Source organism: Salvia miltiorrhiza, chromosome 4, assembly GCF_028751815.1.
Source record: "Salvia miltiorrhiza cultivar Shanhuang (shh) chromosome 4, IMPLAD_Smil_shh, whole genome shotgun sequence".
Taxonomy (NCBI): Eukaryota; Viridiplantae; Streptophyta; class Magnoliopsida; order Lamiales; family Lamiaceae; genus Salvia; species Salvia miltiorrhiza.
Genome location: NC_080390.1, coordinates 51,466,697 through 51,486,198, shown reverse-complemented (window position 1 = coordinate 51,486,198; position 19,502 = coordinate 51,466,697). Strand labels below are relative to the sequence as shown.

Genomic DNA, 19,502 nt, shown 5'->3' with positions numbered 1-19,502 from the left:
AGTTAGTTCGTATTTTATATTTTAAAAAGTATTTATAGTGTAGCCCCTATATATATATACTCCCTCCGTTCCACGAATCTTGACACGTATTCCTTTTTTAGCCGTCCAATGAATCTTGACACATTTTTAAATATAGTAACAATTATTACCTTCTATCTCCTATTTTATCACCTTCTCTCTCCTAATTTATCATTTTTATACTTTATTACTTACACACTTAAAACACTAATCTACAACTTCTTAATTCACGTGTCGAAATCAAACGTGTCAAGATTCGTGGGACGGAGGGAGTATATATATACGGATGCTCCTTTTCCAAAATAATTAAATCTATTCTTCTCATGAGATTCGGTATTGCATGTCACTGTATGTATAGTTTTTGACTTGTATTGAAAGTATATTATTTCACGGATATATATAATGTTAATTAAATAAAATATCCAACATGAATTAAGAAAATCTCTTTGTTGGAGATTTTTTTTAATTGATGTTTTGTCGGAGACTTGGTCCCAAACATATCAACGGGAACCTAAATCAATCGCATGTGCGCAAATTATATCTATTATTTCATCCGTCCCACGAATTTTGAGTTACTTTCTTTTTTCGGCCGTTTCACGATTCTTGAGTCATTTTTTTTTTGACAAAAAAATTCATTTTTATTCACCTTTTCACTTTTTCACCTACCACACTTAACACACTAAGGGTGCCTCCAACGACACCTTTTTGTAGTTTCTTAAATTTGGAGCTACCGTTGGAGGAAGGAGGAACCAGTTTCAACATAGAAATCGAGGAAACCAGGTGCAAATTTGCACCCAGCTTCACACTGCAAGATGCGAGCCCCTTTTGTACTTTTGCCTTTTTCATTTTTATTTTCTTTTTCCTTTTGCGGCTAATTCACCATTTAATTGTTTATCATTTTCATCTATTGGACTGAGTGTTTTGTTCTCTGTTTTTTATTTTTCTTTCAATTCATTGTTTTTCTTTATAATAAAAGAATAAACGGCTAATTTTTCAATTATATTATTGATTAAATTATAGTATGTCAAACTGCTAAATTTTATACAGCGGCAAAATTTTAATTTCAATAATGTAATTTTAATTATTATTTATAATTATAAGTCGATTTAATTTTTAGATAACTAAAATATAAAAGTTTAAATTAAAAATAAAATCAAAATACTAGAAAATAGTATATTGATATATAAAGGAAGTGTGTATTATGGTGGGACCCTCAAAAAGTAAGAAACTGGTTTATTGTTGGAGTAGATATTAGATAAAAAAAGTAGGTGAGTTTCTAAAGCTGATGTGGCAGTGATGTGGCAATTTAAAAACTAGAAACTGAGATCATTGTTGGAGGTACCCTATATACTACTCCCTCCGTCCCGACTTTTGGTATCCAGTTGAGAACGGCACGGGTTTTAATAAAGTGATTGATGTGTTGTGAGTGGAATAAGAGTCTCACGTTTTATGTGAGAGTTAAAATAATTAAAGTGGAGTAAGAGCCCTACCTACTTTTACTAAAAATAGAAATGGATACCAAAATGTGGGACGACCAAAAAATGAAAGTTGGATACTAAAAGCAGGGACGGATGAAGTATTTTTTTAATTTCTGTGCCGAAAAGAATTGACTCAAGATTCGCGGGACGGAGGAAGTATATACTAGTAAACTATAATGAAGGGTACCATTAAAATACATATATCTAAATTTTTTATCGGATGCAACCAATCGGATCTACACACGCATCAGCAATTTTCAAATAGAGAAAAGGTGGGGAGAAAAGTTAAAAATAAACGAAAGATTATTATTTGCCTTCCCGAAAACAAGTCCAAAATGATAAAAAGAAAAATTAAAAGATTCCCTGAAAAATCATTAACAATCTGGGCCGTCAAAAGTAAGACAGCCTGTGTTGATGATTGGCCATGATTGAGCCTCTGTCAATCACCTGAAAAAAATCCTCACGCACAAGTACAAAAAGTAGCAAAACCCAATCCACTTTCTACTAACCATATCCTTCCACGTCATTGGAAGTTAGGGGTTTAACGGAAATCACGTACACCCACCCTCCAAGGTAGCACCGGAGTCTCTGTGCAACTGTGGGTCCAGTTCCTTCAGATTTCAATGGAGCCGCTTCAATTTGTCAAAAAAAGGAATAAGTCTTTTTTTTTTTAATTTACAATATTAAATAAAGAAATTAAAAGGTCGCGGCACAAGGGACTCGAATCCAAGACATTGGCCTTAGACATTAACTCCTTATCACTTGACCAACACACAATCTTTGGGATATTGGTAATATACAAATTTTTAGTCCATTTATAAATTGTACTCCCTCATTTATGGAAATGTGCGTAATTATTAAGAGCATCTGCAGTGGGCTTACTTGATAGTCTACTTGATAGCTTACTTGATTTTTTTAGTTTTGATTTTTATGCTTTTCATTTAAATTTAATTGCTCAAATTTAAATAACACAATTTAATTGAAATTTAAATTGCATTAATTTTAAAATCCTAAAAATTACATTAAAAAATTACATAAAATTTAATTAAATAAAAATAATTCCTAAAAAAAAGGAGTTTAGGGGTATTTTATAGATAGGAAATTAAAAAAAAAAGGAAAAATCGTCAAAATAGCCGTTGAAGGCAAAAAAAAAAATCGAACAAGGTCGTTGGAATGAAATTTGAATTTTAATTTTTTATATTTTTTTATTGTGGAGCATGTACAACACGCGCCTGATTTTAGGCGCATCGTGCTTACCCGTTCTATCGGGTAGCACTCGAGTAGGGGGGGCTGCATCGCCCTTACTCGAGTAGGGGAGATCGAGTAGGGCGTTGTGGATGCTCTAATAGCACGAATTTTAAAAATAGAATATAAGAAATAATTCCCCCCCAAAAAAAATTCTCTCCTATAAAACGTTCTAAAATAATAAAAAGTGCACATTCTTATAGAACATAGGGAGTATATAAACTTTATTTTTGATATAATCTATAATGTATTTTAAGCTTTGTTTTGAGATTTGGTCTTTCTTTTGGGTTTGTTTTTTAGGCGTGGGGGGTGCCGGGGTTGCTTGGGGGCGATGGTTAGGCCGGAGCTCCGGAAGCAACTCCCTCCTCCCATGCCGGCGTTTACTGCTTTCCTTTATTATGTACTATGTCTTTGTGACTTGTTTCGTAGACGAGCACTCTTTTTTTTCTAAGGGTTTTCTCTTTGGATTTTTGTTATAAATGTTTTAACGAGGTTCGAACCTTAGTATGCTTTTATTGTGCTTTCAAGGATTTTTTAGGTTTTCTCTTTCTTTCTTTTTATGCAATCTCTAATTAAAAAATGTATTGTTGTATCAAAATTAAACTTCATGTGTAGTTCATGAATTGATTAAAAATTTGTGTGTTTACATGCCAATAATCCTTCATCTTTTATAAATTTTGTAATTTTTGTCTTTGAGTTAAATCCAAACAAATTCATGAACTTTGATAGAATTTTATGTTTGATATATTTTATAATTATGCCAAAATAATCGCGTTCAAATCTTTATGATAATCAAAGAAGATATGTATCTTTTCTCCATTTGACCAAAAATGCGACGTGACCTTGTCATATATTACTCACATAAAGATGTTGTATGTGTATTAATAAAGTTAAAATTATATCATTCAAATGTATTGAGCTTGTTTATTTTACTTGTTATGGTGAATTTTCATCACAGCGGTGAATTTGTAAAACGAGAAAAATCAAGCTAAGGAATTGAGAAATAAGCTGAAATTGAATTACATTCATTTAGAGAGAAAGAATGGGAGAATTCATTTATCCTAAAAGTCCTTATTTATAATCTACAAACAAACCTAATAACAAGACTCATTAGCAAGGTCACTTGGCCCAAGACTTGTTAAAATATTGTTGGTGAAAATTCTATAGGAATAACACGATTAAAGGAAAAAAAGAGTATTTGATCTAAATAATAATATTAATATAATTGAAGTTACACGTGTTTTTTTAATCTTTCAACTCTGATATTGGGGGTTGCATTTGATATGTGCCTTCAGGCTTGACTTTGTTATCTAATTCAAACTTGATCCTGTAACGTATATTTCAGCTTTTGACGGACCTTGGTTCCGAAATTAATTTCAATCCTAAACTTTTAATTTAACTTGTAACGATATTTGAGATAAATTTACGAATATTTTATTTACATTTAGGCCCAAAAAAGGGAAAGCATTAAACCATCCACCTTATACTATAAATAAAAAAATGGTGGTATTGTTATAGACTTATAGTAGCTATTTATAAAATGTATTGAAAATATAATTCGGATAAAAAATTGTGATTATTTTAGTTACTACTAATATCATCATAAAATCGTGATTTATCTCTCACCAACTAATAATTTTATTTTTATTTCTCAAACTCTTCTTGACTCGCAAAATCAGGTTGAAATTATCATATGTTTAAAATAAAGATCCCAAAATGTAGATTTTTAGATTTAGATGCACTTTGGTATAGAACCTTAAACGTGCAATTGAAAATAACCTTAAATTATAGGGATAGAAGTGAAATATGGGAAAATGATAAATTTTGGTGGACCCACCGGAGAAAAACTTGTGGCTCAGAAAATCGGATCCCTAATGACATGGCACCAACATGGTTATAATCCCCACCCGGTGCCGTTTAAATTCAATATTTCTACAAAGATATCAAAATCATTCCATCTAGCCTTGCCAACGAAGCTTTTTCTCCCTTTTTTTCACAATCTTTTTCTGAATCACTTCATTTTGGAGATTTCAGCTTGCTTCTCACTCTGAGATTAGTAGCGAAGAGAGATGAAGATGCTGAATGAGCCGGAGATTAAGCTGTTCGGCCGGAAGATTTATTTTCCGGAGAACGGCGCCGTCGGAGAACGTTCCGGTGAGTGGTCCAACGAAAGTAGTGGCGATTGCGATCGCTGCTTGGAACAGAGCAAAGGGCAAGACGGAGAAGAAGTTGGAAGGAAGGAAAAGCAGGAGCAGAGAGATGAGGTAGACTTTTCAAATTTCACGCAGTCACTCACTGATACTTGCGTTATATATATGTGTGTGTGTGCTTGTAATTTTTTAAGTCTTTCCTTTTCTGGAATTTGTAAATCTGGAATTTTAGGGAGCTTCTTTACTTGATGTTTAGTTTGATTTGGAAATGTAAAGTTGTTTCCGTATTCAGTTATCATTCCCTTTATTTTTGCGTCCTATTGCAAATACGATCCAAGTTGTTTTTTACTTTGATCCTGATCAATCTGAACTTGGCTTTCAATTTTAGCTAGTCAAAGCGTCTAATTTTTGCTCTTAATTTCCTGAATTAGGCATTTTCCTTTTTCACTCTTCCCCTGTTTTAAATATTCAAAGTAAACTCAACTTTCTAAATTTCCAGCCACTTCGGAAAGTATTGATTCTGCCCCCAAAACCCTTTTCCCTGTTTTGTTTTCCTTAAACCATTGGTTTGTGAAAAAGGGTGTTTGTTCTGGGAAATAATTCCTCAAATTCTGGTTTGATCAATTGAAAACTCATCTCCGAAAAGAGTCGAAATTAAGTGGAATTTAATCTGGATTGTTTGTGTGGTTTCACATATGAAATGGAGTTTGTTCTGATTTGATTAAATTATAAATAGATGGAAGCAACGAAGTGTTACAGTTTGAGTGATAGAACAGGAAGCTAACAGGAATTGTTTGTTGAAAAATTTAGGAGATAGCAGAAGGAGAAATCTGTGAAACTAGTGCAGAAAATGAGGAATCAGATGGTGGATCGGAGTCGAACACGAAGACGGAAAATTCGGAGCAAAAAACTCTAAAAAAGCCGGACAAAATCATCCCGTGCCCGCGGTGCAAGAGCATGGACACCAAGTTCTGTTACTACAACAACTACAACGTGAACCAGCCTCGCCACTTCTGCAAGAGCTGCCAGAGGTACTGGACTGCTGGGGGCACCATGCGCAACGTCCCCGTCGGCGCCGGCCGACGCAAGAACAAGAACTGCCGCCATGTCGCCGCCGACGGATTTCACAACCTCAGTTTCAACCCCACTGCCACTGCCACTGCCACTGTCCTCTCCTTCTCGCACCAAACTGACAACGACCGCTCTTCAATTGCCAACCAGCCTGCAGCAATGCTCCCATGGCCGTTTCCGTGGAACTCCGCCGTCTTCCCTCCGAGCCCCATGCCGTACTATTTGTGGAACTCCGGCGGTTGGGCGCTGGGGAAGCATCCGAGAAGTGGGGAGGTTGTGGATCCGCAAGGGCAGAAGCGGAGGAGCTCCATTGTGGTGCCGAAAACGTTGAGGATGGATGATCCGGAAGAAGCTGCTAGAAGCTCTATATGGTCGACGCTCGGGATCAAGTACGATGCCATTAGCAGAGAAGGCCTTTTCAAGGCCTTGCAGCCCAAGGGCGGTGACAAGAAACCGGCCATGGCTGCCGCGGCCGCCTCGCCTATGCTGCAAGCCAATCCGGCGGCTCTGTCGCGGTCCCTTGCGTTCCAAGAGCGTGCGTGATTGTGTTTAGCATTTTGGTGAATGTAGATAAGTTTTGTACAAGTTGTATACTCATAGTTGTAGATATATGCTTGTATCATATTCATTAACCGCTTTCATTCTACTTTGCAATTTTGGCAGCCCCACAAAATATGTGATTTTTCAATAACTTATGTTGCAAATCACCAATCTCAACAATTCGCAAGTATGTGATGAGGTTGAGTTTTATGCACAAACATCTTATTCAATCTTCGATTTTCAATATACTCTACGCTACCTTATATAGTATGTTTTTTAAAATATATATATATTTAAAAGAAACAATAGGGCCGAATGGCCCTATTCAACATACAACATTAAATTTTGTCCATCATTTGAAAAAACATAAATTTTGGTCATTTTTTGTATGTCATGACTATTCTAACCTTCTCTCTCTCCTCTCTCTTTCTCATCTCCCTCTCTCTCTCTCCAGCGGCTCCTCTCTCTTTCTCATCTCCCTCTCTCTGCTCCAGCGGCTCCTCTCTCTTTCTCATCTCCCTCTCTCTCCAGCGGCTGTGCGGCAGCGGCGCCGAGCTTGGAGAATTCGTCGGAGCTCTCGCGGCGGTGGTGGAGGAGATCCTCGCTCTCTCTCTCCAGCGCGCGGCGGCGGTAGATCTGGTCTGATGAGGCGGCGGCGGTGGATCTGATCTGATCGTTGCGCCGCTTCCTCCATCGGCAGATTTGATCTCCGCCTCCTTCGATTTCAGCCATGGAAAATCTGATCTGATCTGTGTGCTGCACGTATGGCACTTAAGTGCACTATTAGTGCCATTAGTGCACACTTCCCCCTAGGGTTTAGATATTCCATTTAGGGTTTAGATTATCCATTTAGGTTTAGATGTTCCATTTAGGTTTAAATGATGTTGTTTCTGTATTTGTGCTGCACGTATGACACTTATGGCATTAATAGTGCCATAAGTGCCCAAAATGATTATTTTACTTGGTTTTATTAGTGCCATAAGTGCCAACGGAAATCCAAAATAAAACCAAAGTAAAATCTTGGCACTTATGGCATTAATAGTGCCATAAGTGTCTAACCCGACCCGGCACGCGACCCGCGTGCCTGATCCTACCCGGTCCGCCTCATTAAGGGTAAAAACGTCCAAATCAATAAAAATGGCCAAAATTTGTGTTTTTTCAATGTGTGGTCATAAATTGTGTTTTATGCTTCATTTTGGCTACTTCAAAATTTTACTCTATTTAAAATGTAGAAGTAATAAAGGGAAAAGAAAGACTAAATATGACAATGGTGAACCTATTATACAGTTATGCCATGTCCAGTGATTTACACAACTTTTTTTATTGGAGAAACAAATAATTTAAAGATATACACGATTTACTCTCAAGTTTTTAAATTAAGCTTGAACTTTTGAAAGATCATATGACTTGCCATGTTTTTATTTTGCAATAATAGAGGATTTTGCTCTTAGAGGTTTTGCTTCATCAAATGTTCACTTATTATTCTTTTACCATGATTGAATTTAACTTTTATAATTATCAAATATTGGTCCTCATTTAGAACAGCTCACGTAAATAGCTTGAGCCAAACGCAATATAATAAAGAAAAATAAATAAAAACATGTTGTGTGTTCTCAATCTTCTCTTGTTGGAAAGGATATTAGGAATTGATTGGGATTTGGATTGGAATTTGGCACGAACGAAGTGAATTAATATGAATGAGATTGGTATATATATTTATATTTCATACTCTCTGCGTTCACGATAAATATAGTGCGAGTGGAAGAATACAAATTTTAAAAAAATATTGAGAAATGTATATAAAGTAAGAAAAAGTGACACACCAAAATTGATTTATTAGTAATTAATAAATAATTTGTAATATGAAATTTTCGTAATTATTATTTGTGAATAAATTTAAAAATATAATAGCATGCCATATATACTTATTACGAAAAGACAAAAATAACAAAAATACTATATTTATATTGTGGATGGAAAGAGTTTTTTTCATACTATTCTCGTACGTGGGATGGTGATCTCATAAAAAATGATTATTCTCAATATAAGAACATATTAACTATAAAAAGAACCATAAGAGAATTATAAAAATAAAAAAAATATAAATAATCGTTCTATTTCTATTTCATACCATCATATCAACCATTTATTAAACTTTCTTCATATGATATGAACCTTTTAGACAATAATAAATAGAAATAGACTTTTGTCTATAGAAAAAAAGACCTTGCTGAGGATGATAGGAAAGTACGTGTATAATGTGGACCAGTAATTGAGATATTTTTGAGAGAGCAAATGCTAACCACATCTTATTCATTATTACACTAATTAGTTGCAATGCCATTAATGGCTTTTGGCTTTTCCAACTTTCTTTTTGCCTTTTGCTACCATTTTTCTTATCACACGTACCAAGTTTTGCCTTTTTCTATAGCAAACGATTGAGTCCACATGTATAAATATTTTTATGAGTAATGTTAAACAGCCATACCGGCCATCCACAATTCACCTAAATAAAAAATAATTTAATTTATTTTTTAAAATAAAAATAAGATTTAATTATTTTATCAAATTTTCTATATTGTAATTATTCTTTGTAAATTTTTGGTAACTTTTTTATTTTTATTAAAAAATAAATTAAAAATAAAAAATACAAAAAAAAAGTACAATGTAGAAAATATAATAAAATAACTAAATCCTATTTTTATTTTTAAAAATAAATTAAATAAATCAAGATTTTTCTTATTATACTAGTGTGTGGGTGGCCACAACGTGGCTGCATAAATTTATTGTATTTTTATTTATGAGCATTGGATTTGGGATATTATAATCTTCTTATATCTGAAGATTCGTTGTAGTTATCTATAGATAGATTCTGGTAAATTTCATTATGTTATAATAATGTTAGAGCAATTCCAAAAAACATGTGGTCTTTAATCACATGTGCTATTTAATATGGATTGTACTCCAATCTATATATTAAGAGCGGAAATTTGAAGAGTTTGGATAGGATTTGCTTAAACCTCATTGTACTTAAAATAATATATATATATATATATATATATATATATATATATGAGCGAATATGAATTTAGGGCTGAGCATTCGGACGGTTCGTCGGATCAAAATCGAACCGAATTAGAAAAAAATCGAACCTAAATCGCCTATAAAATTTGAAACCGAACCGAACCATTTCGATGGCCAAAGCGAATCAAATTGAACCGCAAATTTTTGGTTCGGTTTGGCATAAACCGTTTCATTTTTTATTTTTAATTATTTAATAATTAATTATTTTTATAATTTGAATTTAATTTGAATTATTTAATAAACCGCAAAGTACTAAACTGTAAAACCCTAAAATCTGAATTTAATTTTTAATTATTTAATAGTAATTATTTATTTAATAACATATATTTAATAATTTATTAATTATTATTAATTCGGACGGATTCGGGTTGAAAACCGCACCATTTCATACGTAAAAATCAAACCAAATGGTCATATTCAGTTCGATTTGGTTCGATTTGTCGGTTCAGCTTCGGCTACTTAAATTATATATGTGGTGGTAAATGGTAAGATGAAAATTCAAATGGAAAAAAGTTATACTTAATTGACTCATAAATCCAAGTCAAATCTTGAAATTATATACTATATATATTGAAAAGAAAAACACACGTACCTTGGTTGCTTGATATTTTGAGAAAGTAACATTATATTTTAGTTGCATTGCATGTGTTGATCGATTCGCATTGTCCATTTTTTTATCTAAATAATTTCAATGTGCTCGATAATATATCTTCTCACTAACGTCAAACGATTTTATTTTTTTAATAAAAAATTGTTCTCATATCCAGTCCCCTTCATAATGATCAAACTATATGAACGATATTTATATATATGTACGAAATTTTGAAAAGGTATTTTGGTTATAAATACTGAACCGGTTATTGTATACTTTAACTAATAACTACCTACAGCCCAACCCATCAGTTGTATATATATTTACTGTGTATCGAGTTTATCTATTGAGAACATTTTACCCAGAAAGAAGAGATAGTAAGTGATTACTAGTACTCCATTATTTAACTCATATATGTCAAGTTAGTGGTAGAAAATAATATCACTTGGAATAGATGAATTATTTTTTAATATCACGGTCAGCCAACAAGCTTTCTTTTTTCACATATAAAGTTTATATATATTTAATGTAGACGAGAATAAAGTCAGTTTCCCACTTCCAATTTTCTTTTTCTTTTTGTTTTATCGAATTCAACTTTTTCTGCTCCTATTGTTAATTAGTGCTTTTAAGGTCATTCATAAAAGTAGTGGAATTATGATTGATTTGATTCCACTAAGTCCCACTAGGGATATGAAGTCTATCAAATTGATAATTGACCACTCCAAATCCACATTAATTAAGCTATTCGACGTTAACAAGTTTAAGATATCATCTCACAAACCTTGTCTCGAGCATAGTTAATTTATGGTTTGATTTAGAGATAATACTCGTGCACAATCAATATTGAATGTTTTTTAGGTATAAATTATTTGTTTATTATATATGTGGCTGAAATTAATGTTAGAAGTAGATTCAGCAATACTCACACATTTTTTTTTTTTTTTTTTTTTTTTTTTTTTTTTTTTTTTTGATCTGTAAAAATTCCATTAGCAATACTCACACATATTCATATAAACATATACAATCTGGTTGTATTTAAGCTCGTGTCAAGCATCCGCTACATTAAATAACCTTTTGCTATTTAAATAAAATCAATTTATTCTATCTCTTATCTAATAAGTACTCCATTTTATAAAATACTCAATTATATAGTTCTATAATATTATTGTATATACACACCACACCATTTTACAAAATACTCAATTATATAGTTCTATAATTGATAGACTTTAGGGCACAATAAGAAAATTCGGACAAAGTCAACCCGCACTACAACCTTACATTAGTACATAGGACAACTTTTATCAGATTTTTCTTCTTCAAAGAAAAAAGTAGCATGAAAGTGCCCCAAGAAAGAGGCAAAAAGAAAATAAATTAAGATATGTGGATGATATAAATCTTATTTGGAAGAAAGTGTAGTTGGAAAGCTATCATTTTCTCAAATGAAATAAGTAATAATTTAAAGATAAAGGTTACCCTCTTTACCGGAAACTATCGTCAACAACCTAACTTCAAATCGCATTTGCTTAAATAAACCAAATCTAACAAGAATTGGATTCACTTTCCCCTCTAGATTAATGTGAAAGAGGTACGTAATTAATTTTTGTTAAAGGATGAAAGAGATAATTAATTAGCCCATGTTTGATTGGGTGTCTTTGGAGGTTAGAAAAAGATTCGATTAATTAAATTAATTATTTGTTGTTTGGTTTGAGTAGTGAGTTAACCATAACCTTTACTTGAGGGTAATCCAATCACTCAAATTGTTACCTCTCAAAATAGAGGTGAAACAAAAGAAAGGGAATACATTATTAAACCAAACACTTAATAAAAATAATTGTTATTGTTACCATTTCACTCATTTATTTGATTTCATTCCATTTCCATTCCTCTACTTGAACCAAACGAGCACTTAGGCGTTTTGGTGTTCTTAATTATTTGTATAAGAGCATCTCCAACGCTATCTTTTGCGTGCCGGACCGAGCCGGCACGCCCCTAGTGCGTCGCGCTGTGGAGGCAAGGGGGTTCATGCTGGGTGCCAAGGATGGTGCGGGCACAAAGGTGAAGAAAGGAGTTCGCGTGATGTGCAAGCGCGTAATTTGAGAGAGAGAGAGAGAGTTGCTATGAAGGAGGTCTAGAACAGATGCAGAGAAGAAGAATAAGAAGAAGGCGCCATTAAGGTTGAGAAAGAGGAGAGAGAGTAATCCTATTTTTGTTTAATTTTTGTGGGCTTTCTGTTAGGCTTTTTGTATTTAATTTCGTTGTCCTAGTTAATTTTTATTGGATTTTTTGTTTAAATTTAATTTTGTATTAAGTATTTTATTTTAATTAATGTAATGCTTTAAGTATTTTATTTTAATTAATATAATATTAAATTTTAATTTTAATGAAATTTTGAATTTTATAATAGAATAGTAAGAAGAGATTAAATAAAAATGAAGATTATATCGCCTCTTAGAGAGCCAATGCACTGCAGAGAAAAGCTCTAAGATGAGGACCACCTTTTAGCGTCTCTCATTGAGATGCTCTAACAATAGTCGTTTTGGCTTTAGGTACCAAAATTGTCCTTCTATTCAACCAGATGGGATCCTTTGTCCCAGAATATTGTGTGTACCACCTGTACCACTCTTCATTTCTTTGTTTTATAAATTGTTTTTTATAAAAATAAAAATTATTATTATATTATAAACTCTAATTATTATTTATCATTGAAAAATTAAAATTTAAAGGTGGAAAAAAATGTATAAATATGACGACGGATAGAGTATTTTCTTAATATATGTGGAAAAAAAAGGTGGACTATCTTCATGAGACGAATGAGGTATTATTTTCATAAGAGAATTGCAATCTTTCATAGAAGTTTTTTAAAAGACCTATTCTATCACCTAAATACCTTTTTAGCTCTTCTAAAAGGTTTTAGGTTATTATTAAAGAATAGCTCAAACTTTGATTCATGGTGACTCTTTAATTTGAATTTACGAATATTATAAATAAAGTTTGAATTTATCTTTGTTGTTCACTTTTGAATTTATCTCAGTAATTTAGTTTATAGTTCAAGTCAAAATTTCGATCAACTGAAGAATGACATATCTCACTGGAAGTTGACAGTACTTGACAATAAAAAAAATATATTAGTTTTTAATTTCCACATCAGCTCTCAAGCATCATTGTTTTATTCGGAGTTTAAATTTACAAAAAAGAATCGATTGTTGAATGCATTTCTTTCAACAGTGTTAAAATATTAAAATATGAATTCTCAATGAAACGACAATATTTGAGAGTTGATGTGAAGATTTTAAAAAAAATTGATATAATTTTTTTTTTAATTGTCAAATCAGCTTCTGGGAAGACATATCACTCATCAATTGGTCGAAATTTGACTTGGCCTATAAATTAAATAACACATATAAGTGCAGACTAAAAAATCATTATGGACTCAAAGTTCGGACTATTTTCATTAATAATCTAAAGATTTTTAATAGGAGTATGTTATCAAAGTTGATTAGGTATTTGATACATTAGGTAGTACATTGGAAAACGATATAGTTGAAGTTTTATAAAAAGAGTAATATTTTTAGTCCAGCCCATTTGGGATGGACCTGCCTACTATAAATAAAGAGGGTAACTGCAAATGTGGGCTCAACCTATCCCTACCATCAACCCAATTATCTTTCGCTGTGGACTCCCTTTCGTGTGGTATTTAAGGATCACCTTTTACAATAGGGTAATTTTATTCCCGGCCCCATTTTACCCATTATAACCCTTTATATTAAATAATATTAAAAAATATTTGTAGATTTACTTTTTTATCCTCTTAGTCATTACTTTTAAATTAAATATCACTTCTTTTTGCAGCTGATCCGTATAGCCCCTCCCAAGAAATAATCTGCAGAACCCTCAAATGCATTCTAAATTTCTAAATTTCTTCCAGCTCTTTTATCTCTTCACAGTTCTTTTTTTTTCTGGGCGGGGAGGGGGGGGGGGGGAGTTATATATTTTTTTTAGGAAATGGGGGTTGCGTAAATGTTTTTGAAAATAGTAATTGTAAATTTTTATGAGTTGTTGACTTGTTGCACATATGAGTAAACACTGGGAGTTTATCGCAGATGATGAATATGGTTGTTGGTTTCTCTCTCGTCCAAAAATAAATAAATAAACGAATAAAGGTCAATTTATGTCCCATCATTTTAGTGAATTTTTAAAAATATTCCAACTTAATGATAATACGAAAACGATATTCAATCTATCAGAAAAATATTATTTGTGTCCTATTAAAAAATTTCGGCTCCCAAAAATTGATATAGATAGTCGAAGTTCCTACACAGCGTGTCTACGTGGACTTATTTATCTACCTGGAACAATTGTTTTAATATGCAAAAAAAATTCTTGTGTTGTGACGACGACATCGTTGTGCACTCCACCAATTCCGCCGCACCTTCGCGAAATCCGACGAGGCCAACGACCATCTGCTTGCGCCGCCTCTTCGTCAGGACTTGCTGCCGTTGTCATTGGGATTCTGAAATTCGGGCGACGTCGCGTCTCACATCCGGCTCTCTTCCCTCTCTGTACTTGAGACAGATTCACACATGCCCAAATAAAAATAGAAATCAAGCTCTAGCTTTTCCCTTCGCAGATCGACGTTACAGCGAGTGGCGCTCTCTCCTTTGTTCTCTATAAAAATCGCTGCCGCCTCTAGAATCGACGAGACGTTCCTCGCCTGCCTCTATGCTCCTTTTCCACTACTTGAACCAGCAAATCCCCTCTTAATTCCATCACACTTCTCCACAAATTTCAATAAATTCAAGGAATTGGTGATTAAAGTTAGAGAAGATTTCATTTTTTTTTTTCATTTTCCAATTCCTTATCCCCAAATTCGGGCCAAATTAGAAAGAACAAGTAGAGAGAATTTTTCAGATGTTTTTAAACGGGGATGAGAAAAATAAAAAGGGAAATGAGAGAAAGAGCTTGGGTTACCTAGACAGGCGGCGGGATGGCGGCTACTCGCTGCGAGTCAACCGGTGAAGGAAGTAGTTTATAATAAGATATGAGAGACAAAATACTCCCTCCGTCCCGCGAAGCGTGACCCACTTTCCTTTTTGGGTTGTCCCACGAAGCTTGACCTCTTTCTAAAAATGGCAAAAAATTTACCCTTTATCCACCTTTTCACTTTTTCACCTACCACACTTAACACACAAAATACCAATTTCTTAATTCCCGTGCCGAAAAGAAATGGGTCACGCTTCATGGGACGGAGGGAGTAATTTTTAAATGGTATATTTGTTAAAAAAATTAAGAAACGAATAGTTTATAATAAAATATAGGGTTAATTACGCCAAAAACCATGAACTATACCCCAATTTACAACTTTTCCATGAACTTTTTTTTAATCAAAAATTCCCTGAACTTAATGTGTTGAACAATTTTTCCATAACTTTCAAGAATCCCCAAATTCATAGCTGACATGGCATGTTTTAAGTGACCGGATATATATATGGCATCGCCGGCGGAGAATTGAAACGGCGTCGTTTAATTGAAGGTAAACGACGTCGTTTAACATTAGCCCCCTTTTCTGAGCCCTAATTTCGACGGAGGCGAAGGCGGAGAAAATCGACGGAGGATCAGTGCCGGAGATGCAGTGCAGCGGCGTGCTGGTTTGTAGCAGCGACCTCGCGCGGTGCTGGTTTGCTATTGCTCGTTCACGTGCGGCGCCGGACGCTAACTTTATCGCAACAATTGATGTCTCTTCGATTTTGGATAGAGGGGTGGATTTGAGGGAGTGGGCGGCTGCTGGTGGAAGGAGGTGAAATTAGGGTTTGGGGGTGGGGAAAACGGGGGAGACGAAATTAAGGTTAGGGCGCCGGATCTGCTTTCGCCCTCTCTCTTCCCTCCTTTCTCACCTCTCGGTCGAACGACCATCGGTGAAGAGCCAACGCTGTTCTATTATGCTCTACTCTGCTTTGCTATGCTCTATTCTGCTCTGCTCTGCTATACTATGCTCTATTCTGCTCTGCACTGCTCTACTATGCTCTATTCTGCTCTGCTCTACTATGCCCTATTCTGCTCTGCTCTGCTATACTATGCTCTATTATGCTCTGCTCTGCTCTACTATGCTCTATTCTGCTCTGCTCTGCTCTACTATGCTCTACTCTACTCTACTATGCTCTACTCTACTCTGCTCTGATATACTCTGTTCTGCTCAACTCTACTCTGCTCTGCCCTGCTGTAAACCCTACCCCCTCTCCTCGAAGTCCGACGACTGCACAGCGATAGGGCTGTCGCCGCAGAGCTCCAGATCCCCCACCTTCTTACGCCTCCTCTGCGCTTCGATTGGACAACAACCTAACCACCACCGTGCAAACGAAGAGAATACATGTGTAACTGTTTCTGACATGGATGAGGAGTTTGTCGGACATGGAGGAGGGAAGGCGGTGGGCGGTGGAGAGAGAGGGGGCGGCGGATCTTGTGGGGCGGTGGTGTTCGCCGGACATGGAAGGGGGAAAGAGAAAGAGAATGGTTTTTTGTTTTTTGTTTTTTTTTTCCAAGTGTCAATTTTTAGTCCAAATAGACGCCACGTCAGCTCGATATTACCACGTAGGCGACAAGTCAGCCCGGAGCTTCACCGGAGAAAAAAGTATGGAAAAATTGTTCAACACATTAAGTTCAGGGAATTTTTGATAAAAAAAAGTTCATGGAAAAGTTGGAAATTGGGGTATAGTTCATGATTTTTGGCGTAATTAACCCTAAAATATATGTGAGAAAAAAACAAATTTTTAATAATATATATGTTAAAAAAGAGTAAGAAGAGAAATAAAAATATTTTGTTAAAATAAAAGGAGGGATAATTATGTGTGGAGCACAATGACATTTAGGGTGCGTTTATTTTGGTTGTAGAATTTTCATTGGAAAATGATGGATAAGAAAAGATGAGAAAATATTATATTTTCCTCCTATTTTTTTTATCATATGTTAACTAAAGATGAAAAGATGAGAAAATGTTGAAAAATGTTTTCACACCCTTACCTTAAGATAATATTACCCAATATTGGAGAGAAAATGAGTGAAAATGGACTGCCCGAGAAAAATATTTCATCCTACCCGAAAAAAAAATTCTATCATAGTAAATATGTGAAAATGGTGGAAAATGAGCGAAAATATATTTTTTCTCTCATTTTTCATCGAAGTAAATGCATTCATAGTGTAAATAATGAGTAAAGATATTTGTAATATAGTATTTTATTTCAGGAAGTAGTATATTAAATCGAGCGTTCAAATAAAAAATATGGGCTATTAAATTGGGCATGAGAAAGTATTAGTAGTTGGTAAATGGTAATATTTGGGAGAGTAGACATCTGCTGGTGCAGTGACCCAAATATTTTTCTTTAAATAATTTTCATTTATTAAATTTTAAGTCTTATAAGTCGCGCCTAGATATTGCACGAACATTTTTTTTATAATAAATTCTAAACATTTATTATTATTATTTTTTTATCATTCTTATTATTATTACTATTCTTGTAATTATTATTATATTTGTTATTTTAAGTAAGTTACCCTAATTCACGTACCTTTTTTTATCTAAATCTAAATTATGGAATGATTTTTTCTTAATTGATTTTATTGCCAAAAATAAACTCCTAGCTCCTAATATAAATAGCTCCTTCTCTATTCCTTGAGGTGAGGTAATACTTTGCATGTTCTCTTCATTTTCTTTGTATTCCTTTACTTCTGATATTCCATTCCCGTCAAAATAAGAGAGAGAATACTTTACCTTTTCTTGCCATATTTCTTATTAGTCAAATATTGTACTATTTTCCCTTTAAGTGATTATACTGCATATCAAATTCTTGCTCCACCTTTTCTTTAAAGTATATATATATATATATATATATATATATATATATATATATATATATAATAGTGATGGCTATACGTGTATATATATACATGTATATATCTTTCTCTTGATTTAATGCTTTAAAGCATGAATGTACATACATAAATATTAGTTTGATCATTTTGTATAAGTGTGTCTATATATATAGAGAGAGGAAGGTTTACGTGAGAATGTCATCTTTTTGTGACACCTAAGAACTCATCCTAACCCTTGATTAATATAATTTAACGGACTTCATCTAACCCATTAATCTGAAGTAATTATTCACGTTAAGGGGCTTTAGAGAATTTCCTCAATATTGACTAACTGTTACTTTCCTAATTCCATGCAACATCATATCTCATATTTTTGGTATTTTGATTTTGTCAAACATATCTTTTATTATCCCACCAACACACGATTTGGAGAACTTATTTGCTAGAGTTATTTATTGCATTATTCATCCTTCATTGGTTCTACCATGTTCAGGCATTTAATTGCAAATGCACTCTATGAACACACACTATATTCATGAATGTTTTTTCATGTTCAGATGTATAATTCATTTGTTCATTTAATATAGTCTTGAACATGTAATTTAGTTGACTGAATAAGTTTAGACCATCAATATTCACTAGATTAACCACTTGTTCATATGAAAAATGAATTATTATGATTCAATTCATGAACAATAACTTGTCATACATTTCAAACAAATGAACATCTACATGAACAATGACTTGTTCACTTCCAGTGTTCATGCATGATGGTCAGTATTCATTCTTATTCAAAGTTCATGTCATACGTATAGGACTTGTTCATTGAATTTGTTGGTGAACTTTGTTCATGTATATTGTTCATTGTCGCTGAAAAATACACGTCCGAAATCACAGAAAATTAAAGATTTTAAAAAATAATCGTTGTTTCGTTGGAAATAAAAGGTTTGTTCAATGGCTTACAAAAAAAAAATTGTCAACGAGAAAATATTTTTCAAGCCCCAACGAAAACAAAACCTTTTTCACCTGTTTATCATATATTCATCGCTTGACACAAAATTGAGATTACAAAATGTATGAACAAGTGAGAGAAGTTGAATGGACTGAAAAGCTTGTTCACTCCTACAATGCAGTGTTCGAAAATGGCGGTAGAAAATTGACAATGAGAGAGAAGAAGGTAAAAAGACGTCCATTACTAGGAGGAGACGTCAAAAGATAAATGTAAAATTAATTATGAAGATTTTTAGTGCTATAATTAAGGGATACACTTCTATAATATCAAATCACATTACTAATATACCCTTCTACACAAAAAACGCATAAGAATTTTGGTTAATTGAACAAGTATTATTTTTAACAATTTTAAATCATATACGTCGGATTAGGAGTAATCTAGGGTGTAGAATGGTTCTTAGGTGTCACTAATTTTGAGATTCTCAGTAGATAATAACCTATATT

General features: G+C 33.6%; 2 protein-coding genes across 3 annotated transcripts in view; both read left to right on the top strand.

Moving 5' to 3' along the window:
• Positions 1-12,853, top strand: part of LOC131020400 (uncharacterized acetyltransferase At3g50280-like) — an 88,719-nt gene extending 75,866 nt beyond the window's left edge. The window contains exon 2 of one of the 2 annotated variants that reach the window (XM_057949178.1): positions 12,728-12,853. The gene's annotated coding sequence lies outside the window, so the exon portion shown is untranslated. The remainder of the gene's footprint in view (positions 1-12,727) is intronic. The other variant, XM_057949177.1, reaches the window with a different exon arrangement.
• LOC131020403 (cyclic dof factor 1-like) lies at positions 4,663-6,635 on the top strand. The gene is made up of 2 exons (XM_057949181.1): positions 4,663-5,005; positions 5,702-6,635. Exons 1-2 carry the CDS (start codon positions 4,811-4,813, stop codon positions 6,503-6,505), a joined length of 999 nt encoding a protein of 332 aa, XP_057805164.1. The 5' UTR covers positions 4,663-4,810; the 3' UTR covers positions 6,506-6,635.
• Positions 12,854-19,502: the final 6,649 nt, after the last annotated feature.

Excerpts from the sequence above, each read along its gene's own strand:
- LOC131020403 (XM_057949181.1), top strand. The coding sequence starts at position 4,811 with ATGAAGATGCTGAATGAGCCGGAGATTAAGCTGTTCGGCCGGAAGATT. Across the intron at positions 5,006-5,701 it reads AGCAGGAGCAGAGAGATGAG|GAGATAGCAGAAGGAGAAAT; the intron begins GTAGACTTTTCA and ends TGAAAAATTTAG.